Source organism: Belonocnema kinseyi, chromosome 7 (genome assembly GCF_010883055.1).
Source record: "Belonocnema kinseyi isolate 2016_QV_RU_SX_M_011 chromosome 7, B_treatae_v1, whole genome shotgun sequence".
Lineage (NCBI taxonomy): Eukaryota > Metazoa > Arthropoda > Insecta > Hymenoptera > Cynipidae > Belonocnema > Belonocnema kinseyi.
The window spans coordinates 51804143-51820400 of record NC_046663.1 but is presented as its reverse complement, the minus strand read 5'-3'; the positions used below and the strand labels follow the sequence as shown (position 1 = coordinate 51820400).

Here is a 16258-nt window from a genome sequence, read left to right as displayed (position 1 = left end):
TTTTTTTCCTGTAATTGGTATTACTGCTTGGCCCTCGGTATGTAGACATCTTAGCATTTGACGTCACAAGATGAACTACCCAATTTGATTCGCGGTGGGGGGTGAATGGTGACGTCAGCGCCTCTAGCGGAATAGTGAATAATGTCAAATGTTAAAAGAAAATGGCCGCTTAAAGAATACATCCAGAATGATTGCAAGTATGATGCGTGTATTTACCATGGAATCTTTAAAAATTATTGCAAATTTGGAAGTCGAAGTTGAATCCGAGAGTGCAAAAATTAACGGTGATAGTAAGTGTACAGAAAAGATTCGTGATATCGCTGAAATTCGAGCAAAATACGAACATCCAGAACAACCTTGTGATCATAATTGTCACGCTTCAAAAGGTCCTTGCTGGAAAAATTCAGGTAAGCGGGAAATAATAGCAGTCATAAATTCTATAATACAATTCGGACAGATCCGTGATTAAAAGTTGGGTCCCTTCATTAGAATTTTAACGAGGACTGATCTGACTGCTGTCAGGCTTTAATATCTACGCGTGTTGTAACATTCCATTAGACATTTAGATGTTTGGATTTGAAGCAAATTTACCAATTTATCTTTGCAGTCTGAAATTCCTAACCTTTCTAATTGGGGAATTCCTTTCGTGTGATTGGACGAAAAACTATTGTCTGCATTTTTTTTTATATACTGGGTGTCCTTGTTAAGAATAAATTTTAATTATATAAAAATAGACACTGGGGATGTAAATTACAGATAACTTTCGCCTATTTTATCTTATCTTGAAACCACTTCAAAATCGTAAACAGAGCTCGTATTTTTCCGCTTTTGCCATATGACTCGTGATATTTCTTACTTTCCCACTAAACTATTTTGATTTCACACTTTAACATATCGACACAAATGCGTAAGTCCGTACGTTTATGTGCGTTTATAATACTATCAAGTCTAAGCGTACGGACCTGGCCAAGGGCTGGGGGAGCTGGAAAAGGGAAGACCGTAGTGATTTTTTTGTTGTTATTTTCCGTCTTTCTTCATATTTTCAAATTCAATCCTTAAAATTAACAATTTTACGAATTGATATTAGCAACTGATCAAATAAATATAGTTTTTGCAATACAATAATTTTTAATTCAATCGCTCAAAACACTTTAATTTAAAATCTAAATCATCCAAAATTGCACATTTTTTATCCTCTTCAAAAAATATTTGTGTTTTACTTATTTGTACTATATTTGAAGATTCATGCTACTTTACAGTTTATGCTATGACGTTTACTTTTTAAATTAAAGCTATTGGTTTAAGCAACTATTTTTGAATTATAATTTTCAAGTGGATGTGATTCGGTTTTATATTTATTAATGTTAGGATAGGTAATTCAAATATGACACGTACATATTTTTATCAAAAAGCAAATATAAGATAATAAAGATTGCTTTGGAATTAGTTACGTCTCACTGGCTTTATTTACTGAATCGCGAAAGCGAAATATAATTTAAAATAAACGTTTTGCTCAATATTTCTTCAGGATGAGAATATTTTATGGTTCTATATTTTAGGATTATATTTAGGTGGTTAAAAAATTGGTCTGAATTTTTTTTCGAATTCTGATCCATAAGAAAGAAAGACGTTTATGTAAATTTTATTAGGAATCGTCAATATTAGGTCAGTCGAGCTTAAACGCAACATGTTTCTTCACGATTAGCTAGAGAATATGAATAAAAACTTGTTTTGCGAGTATTACTTATGATTTTTTGAGTTCTTAAAAAATACGAATTCTTTTTAATACACAAAATACTACTTTTTTTTTAATATTTCAGTTTATTGCACCTTAAAACTGAATTTATCACTTGAGATACGGTTTACCGTGTAACGTTATCATCGATTTTTTTTTCAAAGTTCATATTTCGAAAAGCTATTAATTCAAAAAACATTTCAATGTGATTTTCAAGTCTAGCAGGCCAGTATACATTAAAATATATAGCCGCGCTTAATGTACACAATGACTAAACTAGTCTCATTAAATGTTTACATGTATTGTTCAAACAATTTATTATTGTGTTTGGCAATTTTCTTTTTGAATAGAGTTAAAAAGTTTCCGTTTTTTCGGAATATTTAACTCATTTTCAAATTTTCAATTAGAACGAGGAAATAATGAAGTAAGTTTAACAGAAATAATTTTTTAAACCATTTATTATTATTTGTAATAATATTCTCCTATAATAATGCTAGAAAGTTAGTTTTCTCTAAAATTGCAATTTTTATCCACGTTTTAATGACAGTGAGTTAATAATTAATACAAGTTAAGAAACATTATTGTTTAAACAATGTATTATTGTTTATAACTAGCTTCTCTTAGATAATTAATCGAAAGTTGCAATTTTTCTGAAATTTTTACTTTAATTTGGTTTGAAAAATTTTATTTGAAAAAAATATTTTTTCGTTTGCATCAAAGTGAAAAGTGGACAAGAAGTTGCAAGTTTAAATAAAGATCACAACTTTGTAACTTTATTCAAAGAGAATGTTACTACAAATAATATTAATTTGTTTTTACAAATATTGTTGCAAAATTGTGTTAATTCTTACCTCACTCGTGAAAAGTGGACAAACAATTGAAAATTATGAGTAGTAAGCATGTATGTTAATATAATGTTAATACAAAAAATAGAATTATTTTTAAATTTACTAAACAGATATATTAATCCATAGGCTTTGATTTCGTTCGTTCAAAGTTCGATTCTAAATCAACTGTACAATAATTTGATAGTTTGAAAAAGATAATAAAAATAATTTGACTGCTTAAAAAAAAAAAAAAACCAATATAGGTACCATCAAACGGGGTAAAGTCGCTCATGTAGGGTAAAGTTGCTCAGGAATAAATTTGCAGCAAATAAATTTCAAAATAAAGTTGAACAGCTCTGCTAATCAAAGCAATCGGTAATTTTTATTTTGTCACCTTGGGAATTTGATATTGAATTTTAAAATATAAATTAGGAGGTGAGCAACTTTACCCTACCTAAGCGACTTTACCCTATTTTATGGTAATCTACTTGATTATTAATTATTCAGAACTTTTTTAATGATTGTCCAATCGGAAAATTTCTGTAAGATAATTTGTAAATCTTGTTGAAGTCGCCTCTAATCTAATTATAATTCTGATAAGGTATTCTACTCGAAAAATTTCATTGCAATAGTTTTGAATTTCATATATATTTGATATCTACAGGGTTTCCAGCCACCTGGAATGCCTGGAATTTTTGTTTAAACCTTGTAAATTTCCTTGAATTTTCTCGAGAACTTTGAATTAAAATTTTTTTGTTTCTACATTAGTAATTTTATTGAAATACCAAGAGTAATTCAAATCTTTTCGTCTATTATGAAAGAAACATCTGTAAAAACTCTTGCTACTTTCATTTATCAAGATATAATTTATCTTTTGTTTATTACAGAATAAATAAAGAGATTTCAAGGCACTTGTTGTTGACTGTACCAATTACTTTATAGGTTGCCAAGAACAGACTTCCATATTGTGAATTATTTTATAAGTTTTTAATTTCTTCTTCGCTAATATAGAACATTGAAGTATAAACATTATTAGTTAAAAATTTCAAAGTTAATTCATTTTCAGAATTAGAATGAGTTATGGCCATAGAACGGATTTTTCGAAGGGTTGTCAGCACTCGGTTTTAGAATGCACACCAGATTTCAAAAGGTTACAAAATATTTGTAAAGATTTCAAAATATTTCAAACATTTGAAGATATTTTACATATTTTTAAAATTTCACAAAGTTTTCGCGGACTTCAAAAATTTGAAAAAGGTTAGAACACCAGATTTGAAAAAAGTCGATGATTTAAAACGATTTCAAGAGGTTTCAAAACAATGTAGAAGATTTCGAAAAACTTCACAAAGATTTCAATTAATTCAATGATTTCAACGACTACAACATATTTTACAAAGATTTAAGAAAGATATCACAAAGATTTTAAGAATTTCAAAGATTAAAAAAGGCGTGTACCCTAGATTTAAAAGTTTTCACAAAAATTTCCGAAAGAGTTAGAACATTTCATAGAAATTTCAAATATTTGAAACAGTTTTAAAATTTCTTAAGATGTCTTTAAAGATTTTACAAAAGTTTCAAATACGATAGACTGCAGAAAGATTTCATAAATATTTTTAAGAATTCATAAGGATTTAAAAAGAATTTCAGAGATTTCGGCGAGGACGCAGTACACCCGATTTCAAAACATTACAAAGACTCTACAAAGATTTCAGAAAGTAAAACTTTAAAAAATTTGGTTTAAAATTTTGAAAATGACCTTCATTTCGGGATTGATTCGATTGGAAAAAATTCCTCAAAAGTATTGTGGATACGGTATTTAGATAATCATGCAGAGATATACGTACAGGCAAACAAACAACCACAAAATTTTATGATTTTCGGACTCTGTTAGTGCCGAAACGTAAAGATCTATAAAAAACCTTAGATCGAAAATTTGAACGGTTCCATGACACTCATGAATGAGAATGTAAAAAAACGTTACATGTAATATGAGGTTTATATTGAAACACAAATGTACTAATCATTGATCTTAATATCTATTAAATTTATATTCTGTAATTTTTGCCAAAACTTTATTTCCTTATCAGGGTGGCGACTTGACCGGGGAACTCCGAAAGGCCGGGAAATTACCGGAAACTTTATTAAGTGGGGAAAACCGGCAAACAGAGTTGCAGGGAATATGAATGAAAATAATTATAGTTTTTATTTTATGATAGGGAGTTTCTATAAAGAAATATAATTTAGATTGGAACAGGGAATTTTTGACATCGATTCGGAATTTTGTTCAAGAATTATAACTGGGATTTAGAAGAAAGGAGTTTAAAAAATCCCTGACCTAAGCCAAAAATTGTCTCAATTTTAAAGTTCCTTCTTTCAAATTTTATAAAAAGAAAGTATTTCAAGTACTTTTTAGAGTAGATATAGTATTTCGAAGAGTAAATATTTCTTAATTATAATATAAATTTTCTTTCATTTTTAGTTGGGAATTTACCTTTTTTTTGTTGGAAGCTTTATAATTTTTATTGAAAATTCGTGTATTTTAAGACTTGTAAGTACTTTGTTCAAAATCAATTTTCCAACTAAAAATTTAACTATTCCAGTAGAAAATTTAACTATTTTTCAGAAAGTTAGATTTTTTTATTCAAAAATTAAACTTTTTTTTTGTTTCATTAAAAATTCTTCTTTTTAGTGGTTATAACATTCAACTATCTCAGTTGAAAATTCATCATATCTACTTAGTTGGAAATTTATCAGTTTAGTTGAAAGTTAATTTTTTTAACTGATAATTTAACCGTTCCACTTTGAGTTGAAAATGGACCTTTTCTAGTTCAAAATTTAAAAATTTGGATGTAAATTTGTGTTTTAATTAAAAATTCATTTTTTCCTTTTAAAATTCACGAATTTTGCTTTTAAAAAACTACTTTTTTTTATAGAAAATGATTTTTTTCTTTGAATGTTAATCTCATTGTTTAAATCAAGTTACTTGGTTGGAAAATAAACTCTTTTGTTGAAAATTAATTTTGTATTGTAGATTCATAATTTTAATTAAAAATTAATTTCTTTTGTTAAAAAGGGAGCTATTTGATTCAAAACTTGTTGTTTTTTTTTGGACGAACAGTAATTTTTATACCGAAAATTTAATTATTTTTGTCGAAAATTGGTTTCTTTCTGGTTGAAAAGATTTTTTTCTTAACCTGAAAATAAATATACTATTCCATTTGAATAGTCCATAATTTTAGTTGAAAATTAATTTTTTTTAACAATAATTTTTTTACCGTGAATTTACTTATTCAATTTTTTGTTGAAAAATTATCTTTTTTAGTTTAAAATTCTGTTAAAAATAGATTTTTTTTTCTGGTTTATAATTCAAATGTTTGGTTAAAAATTGGTCTCCTTTAATTTAAAATTCAAGTATTTCGTTAAAATTCATGTATTTTATTTAAAAATGGTAGTTTTCGATAAAAAATTAATCTTTTTGTTTGAAAATTAATTTTATTGTTTAAAAATTCATCTTTTTGGTTAAAAATTAAAGTATTTCAGTTAAATATTCATAATTTTAATTGAAAATTCACCTGTTTGGTTTAAAATTCCACTATTCCAGTTCAAGATTCACAATTTTATTTGAAACTCAATTAATATTGCAATTTTTTGCTTTGTTTTGTTAAAGAACGATTAGAATGAACGTCATTATTTAAAATAAATGTTTGCGTTTTGCGACAAACGTGAATTTTACTATTAGTTGACGGAGAAAATTAAAAAACTTGACCAGAAAAAATTGGGAATTTAAAATCGTCCGCTGAATCGCTACCCTGGTTATTGCCATTTTCTTTCCAAATCACGCCTGTTCACAAAATGATGATAAGACATGCAAGCGATGAAAGTCAAAGCATGATTGTACCATTGTCTTTTTTTTCTTTTCAGTAACACGTAAAGGAAGTACCTGGTTGAGAAGAGAAGGAGAAGTTGGAGTTTGCTGAATATGGAGACATATCTGATGTATCCGCTGCACCAAAATTTGAAGTCTGAAATAACATATTCATCTCTGGTTAGTCAGTCAAAAATGTATTCTACACACCGTTTGAAGCCGAACAAGTCTACCGTGGAAACGATGTATGAGACAAAGCAGTCTTCAAACCCAAACACTACAAAACCAACCATGGTGGAGCCCAAAAAGGGAAACTTATTTCAAACTGCGTTCAGTTCGTTGACGAATCTCCTTGTCGACCAGCTAGTAAAAGTTCCCGCATCTCTAATCAACAATCTCTCCAACGTCAACAACACCCTGTCCGTGACGATCGTTCCGAACGAAGGGATCATCTCTCACGAATTTTTTAAATCCCTAACTAGCAACAAGGATAATTTTAACGATAGCGTGTACATACAAAGAAAACAAGACAAAGAACCCCCAATCGATTTCGTAGACGCGATTAGATTAAATAATAAAGTTCACTTCCCAAAGGACGAATTTCTCAGAATCACAAATCAGGACTCCAAATTCCCTGTTTTGGACGACTTCGATTTGTGCCTAGACACAGAGCCGATGTTTTTATATGAGAAACCATTCGACAATAAGGAAATTATCACGAACCAAACTCTTGAAAAGGAGAAATCAGAATCCAACAAAGGTACTGTAAAGGACAAAGTCATTTCGAAGGACGAAATTATTTTTCAGGACAAACCAATTTCTCCAGAGGATATGCAGATTTCTGATTCATCTTTGAAAGAATCGACAGAGGAAAAGAGTCCATCAACGACAAATCTTTTTTTCAATATGTTGAAAAGGGTGGTGAACGGCGTGACTGAACATTTTCGACCAATTTCTCCGGGCTCGGAAGGTTGTATAAACGTATATCAGACTACAAAGACTCGCCGGAAGCCCAACTGTGTTTCCAGTGGCAGAGGACGCGGCCGGGGAAAATCTCAGCTGAGGCGTAATGGAGTAAGTCAGACTAGACACAGAAAAGAAAGATGCAAACATGCGATTTGCTCTGATATTCAGGACGACTTTGACACTTGGGAGGAATTTGAAGCTTACACAATACCTTTAAGTTGCTTGGGAGAAAATGAGGAGTTGGAGAATATGGCGGAAGTCAAGGGTCCTTCCTATTCACTGAGTTTCGAATTGATTGACATTATACCTACCAAGACTAATAAGGAGAGGAAGAATGTCGGTGTAAAAACCGAGAGCTTCTCGATGCAAGTCAAATATGTACCTGAATGTTCCTTGGATGAAAGAGAGGCAAATTGTACCATAGATAAAACAGCCTGTCGGACCAGACTGATTTCGGAAGTTTCTGTCGATTCTGAGGATAGCTATATAGTCTTTGATACAGGTTGCGACTCTGATTTCGATGATTTCAACTCTTCCGATGAAGAAGATGCGAGCGAAAGTGAAACTGAATCTGAAAGCGAAAGTGAGCCTGACGATACGCCGGCGCATAAGGTAATTGTTTTTCTATCTTAGGGGCCGTACTTAAATTATGTAACGGATTATAAGCCCTCTCTCAGACTCTCCCTCTCCTCTGGAACAAACCGTAACTCTTACTGTACGTAATTGTTAATTTACAGAAATGTTTTGCTATTTATTGATAGTGGAATTAGGCATGGTGGCCAGAAACTTCATTTTCAAAGTTCACTAATTTTTCCTTGACTTTTTAATGTTTCTTGATCATTAATATTCAAATACCTGTATCTTAATCTCGTAATACTTTTAACATAGAATTATTTATAAACTGAAATGAAACATAATCTTAGGTACGAATTAAAAAGAACTTATTAATTTATTTTAAACAAAAAATTTCTTTTTTACTATTCAAGAGGGCTTTTCAAAAAATATTTGAATGAAAAAGAAAGTTTTAACATAATAGCTGAATTTTCAACCTAAAACGATAAATCCCCAATAAAAAAAGTGTCATAGTTTATATTTCAATGAAAAGAGATGAAATTTATACAAAAAAAAAAAAACAATTTCAAAACCAAAAAGACGAAATTTCAACAAATAGAAATCTTTCACTCAAGAGAGAAATAAAATGTTACCTAATCTGTTGAACCTTTAAGCCAAAAGACGAATTTTCTCTACAAAAATTGACTTTTCAAACAAAAAATATGACTTAAGCAAAAAATTAATTTTACACGAAACTGGTGCATTTTTACCCTGCAAAAATGAAATTTCGTATCAAGACAATTATTTTTTTCTTTACCAAGAAAGGAGAATTTCCAACTAGAATAGATCAATCTTTAAAAAATTGGAAAAGTTACACTTTTTGTTTAAAAAAATAATTTTAAACAACAAAAGGCTTTTTCACTAAACAGTTAATTTTTCAACTAAAGGCATAACCTTTTAATCAAAAGAATAAATTTCTATCATTCTAGTTTAACTTTTACCCAATTAGTTGTCTTCAACAACAACAAAATGATTTATTAACAAAGTGCTTCAACTAAATCTTTAAAACAAAATAGTTGAATACTCAAGCAAGGAAGAATTATTTTAAACTAAAAAGTTGCATTATCTTAAAAAATTAAATTTCAACTAGAACAGATGAATTTTTAAATAAAAAAGATAAATTAAAAAGAAAACTGTTAATTTCAGTTGACTTTTCACAATCAAAATATAAATTTTCAAACAAAAAATAAATAAACGAATTTTTAACTAAAAAGGAGGACTTTACAAAATTGTTCAGGTTGGCTGATGGATCGGGAAATGATATTAAATTTATTTTTTGGCCGGGAATTTTACCAATTTTTAGAGAAAAAAATCTGTCCAACTTTTATTTTAACCATTCTTTATATAATGAGTTAAAATGTTTATATTTTTCAATCACAATATCATTCAATTTAGAATGTGTAATTCGAAAATATTTTACTTGTAACATTTTCCATTTTAGATTTTTAATTTTGAAGCCTACATTTTAATTTAAAGAATTTCAAAATGCAATTTTGAAGTCTTGAACAATTAAAAATTAAAAACAGAAGATTTTTCATAAAAAAATATATAAACATTTTTAGTTGATCGCCTGTAAATATAAATTAATTAATGATTTTAAAAATTAAATTGTACCTTAATATGTAAAAAGTGAATAATAATTGATTTGACAAGACGATTCGGAATCAGTTCACAATTCTAGAATTTTCAGATTTTAACTTTAAAACATAAACAGATTAAATTAGAAAGTCTTATTTATTAAACAAATATAAACGTTTGATTGGCACTTTATTATTTCCGTCTTCAATATTCAATTTTTAAACCATTCAATTTGAAGTTTTTTAAATAAGGAAAGGAACAATTACTTAATACTTTGAAATATCTGACGGTTAATTTAAATATGTTAATTATAAATGAAATATTTAGAACCAAAAAAAAACTAAACTTTTATCATTAAAATTTTTTAATTGTTTTATTTAAAAACAATTAATGTATAACTGAAAGTTTTGGATTTTTATTTATTATTAATAAAAATTGAACCGCCGCATCGTAGAACGGGATAGAGAATATTCAGAATTGAGGGGGGGGGGTTCCAGTCGCTTAGGTTTGAATGGCATTCGGGGGCCTCCCCACTCCTGAATACATATTTTAAATACTGTTCTACGATGCGGCGGTTCAATTGAGCACCTATTATTCTTTGAAAAAAATCGAGTAAGTTGAAGAGATATTTAGAAGTTTAAAAAAATTTTTAATTATTTTGAAATTTTAAATGATTTCAAATAATTTAAACCGATAAAATCCAGCTATTCGTACCAGCATTTTGGTGTAAATAGTTCACAGCCTAATTTAAAACCAAATATAGATTTTGATAGATTGGTTTAAATATTCATTTTTATTGGTTTAAAATTAACTTTTTTTTAAACACTAATTTATTTTGGTTCATGTAAAATCAGTAATTATAAATCAAATTTGAAATGATTCCAAATAATTTAAACGAAGTTTCTATGTCTACCGACAAAATCCGGCTATTCGTATCGAAATTTCTGTGCAAATAGCCCACAGCCTAATTTAAAATAAAATATAGATTCTTGCAGATTTAGAAGCTTTTTAAGAATTATGAAATAGGAAAATGAAAAATGACTTCTTATTTTTTAAAATTATTTTAAGAGATTATTTGAAAAGATTTCCAAAATTTTCAAAAAAAAAGGGGGATCTGGAAGCTTTTAAGGTAATATTTTTAAATGTGCAGGATGTAACAAATAATTTTAGGAAGAATTCGAATCATTTTAAAAGATTTTTAAAAGTTCTAGAAAATTTCGAAAATAAATTGCTTAAAATTGCTTAAAATGATTTGCAGCTCAGTTTTTATTACTTCAAATGGAAAATTTTTTAGCTTTAGTGTTTTAATTTTTCAAGATCATTAACCTTAAAAAATGGTTGCAAACCGGGCAATGACCGGGAATTTTTTATGTGATTAAAGCGGCCACCGTTAAATTTTTATTCAAACAAGATTCCAGTTGACTTTTCAAGATCCAAATATGAATTTTTCAACTAAAAATAAGTTTATACGATAAGAATGAAATTTTCCATCCAAAAAGACGAATTTTCTCAACCAGAGGGGCTGAATTTGTAACAAAATAGTTTAATCCTCTAACAAATGGGCACTTTTATCCAATAAAGATAAAATTTGTACTAAAACAGATGAATTTTTAATAAAAAATGACACATTTTTTTAAAAGCTAAACCTTCTTCCAGAAAAGATTTTAGTGCATTTCTCAACGTCAAAATATAAATTTTAAGCAAAAATACGTTTTTTATAAAATATTTAAATTTTCAAAAAAAAGTCGAATTTTCAACCAAAAAGTATGACTTTAACAAAATAGTTAAATATTCAACCATACAATTGAATTTTTATCCGAGAGATGTAATTTCTGCTAATGCAGGTGAATTTTAAAGTCAAAAAGACAGACTAAAAAAAAAAGATTTGTATTTGTAACCGAACAGTTGCATTTTTATTCAAGAAAAATAAATTTTTTTCTAAAACAGGCGAATAGTTAAATTTTTATACAAAGAAGATTCCAGTTCACTTTCCAACATCAAAATAATAATGGTAAATAATAAGTTAATTTTCTGCTCAATAGTCGAATGATTAACCAAAAGTATGACTTTAACAAAAGTTTGTTAAGTTTTCAACCGAACAGTTACATATTTGTCCAAGAAAAAATAAAAATTCTACTAAAGCAGGTGAATCTTTAAATCAAAAAGACAAATTTGGTAGAAAAATAAAAAGGCCAATTTTCAGAAAAAATAGTTTTCATCCAAAAACGATTTCAGTTGACTTATCAGCAAAAAGGATGTCCTTTTCAGAAAATCGTTAAATTTTCAGCCAAATACTAAAATATATAACTAAAAGGATAATTTCAAGGAAAAAGTTTTTGCCAATTTGGAAAAGATTACGTGCTAACGTAACAAATCGTAACAAAATGTCTCGACCCCCCCCCCCCCCTACTTTGAGGTTTTACTTAATTTTAGTACGGTCCCTTAATTGAATTATAGGTTAGTAAGTAGAGTTTTGAGCCGGTTATATTACTTTGTGAACTGTCACGAGAATACGAATATAACCGAGAAATAAATTCCCTGAGAATTTATGAGAATCTCAGAATTTATTTTAATTAATAGAAAATTGCATTTTTCGTTAACTTTTCGGTTGAAAATTCAACTCTTTTTTTGAAATTTTGTCTTATTTAATGTAAAGTTTACCTGCTATTATACTATATTCTTGAAAACTGAACTATTTCGTAGAAAATTTACTTTTTGCTTAAAATTTATATTTTGGTGTTGAAAAATGAACTGAAATATTTTCTGGATGAAAGTTCCCCAAACAAAAAATTTTTTGTTTATTACAAATTCATCTGTTTTAGTACAAAATTTATAATTTTTGGATAAAAATGAAACTATTTGGTAGAGAATTTATCTATTTTCTTAAAAAATCATACTTTTTGGTTGAAAAAATTTCCCTTTTTGGATTGATAATTCAATTTTTTCGTAGAAACCTATTTTTTGTTATAAAAATTCACTTTTTTATGTTACTGAGTTAACTGGAATCTTTTTTGAATGAAAACTCAACTTTTTTTATAATAAAAAATTCTTCTGCTTTAAGATAAATTTCATTTTTTTTTTATAAAAATGCAACTATTTTCTAGAGAATTCAGAAATTTTGTTAAAAAGTCCTCCTTTTTGGTTAAGAAATCGTCTTTTTGGATTGAAAATTCAATTTTTTTGATAGAAAAATATTTGTTGTTAAAAAATTCATAGTTTGATCGTGAAAACTAAACTAAAATGTTTTACTACAGAAAATTTAACTATTTTTTTGATTTAAAACTTCATTTGTTATAGAAGAAATTTCATTTTTTTTATGAAAATGCAACTTTTTGGTTAAAAATCGTTCTTCTTTGCTTGATAATTCAACTAATTTGTTTATAACATTTGATTGGAGCGCTTTGTTAAGAAATCACTTTTTTGTCAATGATTTATATTTTAAGTTAAAAAGTTATCTCGTTGATTAAAAGTTTAATTATCTTGTTATAAATTAATATTTTTTAATTGAAAACTCAACTACTTGGGTCAACGTTAAACTACATTGTGAAATTTTTTTATTGAAGACTTATTTCTGGTTGACAATTTAACTGTTTAGTGGAAAATACTTATTTTTTTTGTGTTTATAATTCATTTTTTAAAAGAAAATGGAACTTTTCAAATTTTTAAGATTGATCTTTTTTAGCTAAAAATTCGCTTTTTTTTGTAAAACATTTTTTAGTTTGAAATTTTCTTTTTTTGCGTAAAATGCATCAGTTTCGTGTAAAATTAATTTTTTGTTGAACAGTCATATTTCTTGTTTGAAAATTGAATTTTTAAAAAGAAAATTTGTCTTCTGGTTTGAAGGTTCAATAATTTAGATAAAGTTTTATTTATTTTTTGAGTAAAAAATCTTTATTTGTTGAAAATGCGTATTTTTCGTCTTAAAATGATTTTCTTCTGCTGTGTCAATTTTATTCTTTTTTGATTAAAATATAAACTATGACACTTTTTCGTTGTTAATTTGTCTTTTTAGGTTGAATATTTAATTATTATGGTAAAAATTCAATCATTCTGTTGAAAATTCCAGTATTTTGTTAAACAGTTATCTTTTAAAGTAGAAAAAACTTTTGTTTTTATTTTAAATAAATTAATACATTTGAAAATTTTAAATTTGGATATGAAACACTGTAATTCCTGAACATGTCTGAGCTAGAAAATAATTTATATTCAACCGCTGATATAACCTGAACAATAAAAATATTGTTAGAAATCATCAATTCTCTTAAATTCTTTTAAATTCTCCTAAATTCTGTCATATTCTCGGTTATGTAACCTGAACTTAAATTCTCGGGAATTTAAGAACTCTATTAATAAGGCGAGTTCTAATCATAGATTCCTACCTCACCGGTATCGAGGATCTGTCCTTGCATTGTCAACTAGAGTTCTGAAATTCCTGAGAATTTAATTTCAGGGTATATAACCGTGAATATGAGAGAATTTAAGAGAATTTAGGAATTTATTATTAGAACTGACCTGCCCGATCTGCTCTGAAGATTTATAATATTGCAACATTTATTGATTATTCACCACATCGTCTTTATATTCCAGGTCCGCTTTAATTTGAATCCGACCATCCATAAAATGGTAAAATGGGATTTCGCATACAGAGCCGCACGCCTTGGTCCCTGGGAAACAATGGCACGAGACCGAGAGAGATTCAGAGGCCGCATCAACCATGTCGGCCGAGTCATCGAACCCGTTTTAGCCACTGATTTCAGAACCAAAATTTGGAATGAGCGATTCGCAACTGATGAATCATCTCAGAGACATCTTTCTGCTCAATAGAGACTGGAGTATTTCGTTTTAAGTAAAATATCATGTTTACGTTAGATTAATTTGGCGAAGAGAAGGAAAGTTTTATTCGCGACTTCTTGAAATTTCATTCCAAAGAAACACCGATTATCGGAAACAGAAATTGGCTTCTAAACAGCCTTGTCGAGAAGCATCTATGTGTATTAATTGTTTTCTAATTACAATCTCAATTAAATTATTAAAGCCTTAATTAAGTCTTATTTTTTTATTACGACTGCGAGTATAATATTCTCAGTGTCGCCTGTTTGTAAGAAAGTAATATATTCTATTAGAATTAAGACTGCTAAATAATGCGTTAATTTACTCTGATAGTCTTATGTAATATAATTCTTTTAACTGACAAAGTATCTAAGAAAATTTTAACCGCCCGAGGCGCAATTTACAAGTGGCTTACTTTAACAAATTTTTTCTTTATACTCTCTTCGCCAAATTACCAAAATAAACTATCAGAAAGTTGCTAGCTTTACGCAGTTAAGTCACCCTGAGCTCCTTTTTAATCGCGGGTAAGTTAATTTAGTCAATTTTTTAATATCAGAGAAATATCTCCGTGATTTCAACTTCTAAGACTTTTTTTTTTATTTTCTCGGAAAATTCCGTATATTTTTTTCGTCGGCGAATTCTATCACGAATTCATCTTGTATACATATGTACATTAATATAGAGTAAATAAATTAGAGGCGTAAGTTTATGTATAAAGATAAACCGCCTTTCCATCTAGACGAGGATTCCACATTTGGACTTTTAATCTCGGAAAATGAACTAATTCAAAAATTTTACTAAATGGCTTATTTAATGTTTTTCTTCCTTCAAGTCCTAATGCGGATTTTACACCCGGATGGGAAGAGACGATTTAATGTTTAATGTATATGTATTTCTATGAGAATGAGTCGACAGTTGGGGAATTTGTGCAGATTTAGCTGATGCATTTTAATCCCGTACGATAATGTCTAGGCAAATTTGCTGTTTCAAGCTATTTCAAGTGTCGTAAATCCGTTTTTTGTAATACTACCTATCGCTCGTGAGAAGCGGGTAAATTTTATTTTTCTATCTGCATACATTCTTTCCTTGCTGCCGGTGTTACTGGTATTTATGTAAAACTAATAAATAGTTTGAATCTTTAATCAAGATTGAAATTGTTTCACGTACATCCTGATTGTGGTCTAGATATTAGTTTCTTTTAAGATCCTTGAAAAGTACAAATAGTTTTGCAGTTTATTATTTTTTTCGAGTAACTTTTGAGCTTTCTAATAATTCCAGAGAGGTCCTTACAAATTAATCAATCGTTTTCACTTTGTAGACGGTCACGCGAATGGGTTTATTGCCAAGTAATACGGGGGAATTAGCATCGACGTTTACCCAAGAAAAGTCTATACGTCGTTTGTTCTCATTACTTCACAATGGAATAATATAATCGCAGTAAGATAATCATGTCAAGGGTAGTTATGTGATCGAGAAGAAGATTTCAGATTTTCATTTTTGCGACTTGTCAGTGGGAAAGAGATTGAATTAAATTCAGAATCTCGAGAGCCTTATTTAAAATTAGATTTAGGATTAGAGTTTTTGTGGGTGATGAATTGTTAAGTCATAGGAGCATTTCTTGCAGTTTTGGTTCTTGTCACGGTATTCTTTTTGCGCAAATTACTGGGTTATTGCTGGATAATTATACTTTTTTCAATGGGGAACCTACCCTGACTAATCACTATTCTTGGCAGTGTTTACGAAAGGAGAAATAGCAATCAGCTCTCTTGTTGGAGACCTATTAGCTTAGAGAAAATGTGTTTTAGATGTACAATGAACTGATGTCCTGAGGTGTGGCGTGAAATT

General features: G+C 28.5%; 1 protein-coding gene across 1 annotated transcript; it reads left to right on the top strand.

Annotated features, from left to right (window-relative positions):
- Positions 1-164: 164 nt before the first annotated feature.
- Positions 165-15561, top strand: LOC117175994. The gene is made up of 3 exons (XM_033365916.1): positions 165-407; positions 6484-8005; positions 14171-15561. The coding sequence occupies exons 2-3, from the start codon at positions 6542-6544 to the stop codon at positions 14405-14407; spliced, it is 1701 nt and encodes a 566-aa protein (XP_033221807.1). The 5' UTR covers positions 165-407; positions 6484-6541; the 3' UTR covers positions 14408-15561.
- Positions 15562-16258: the final 697 nt, after the last annotated feature.

Excerpts from the sequence above, each read along its gene's own strand:
- LOC117175994 (XM_033365916.1), top strand. The coding sequence starts at position 6,542 with ATGGAGACATATCTGATGTATCCGCTGCACCAAAATTTGAAGTCTGAA. Across the intron at positions 8,006-14,170 it reads ACGATACGCCGGCGCATAAG|GTCCGCTTTAATTTGAATCC; the intron begins GTAATTGTTTTT and ends TTTATATTCCAG.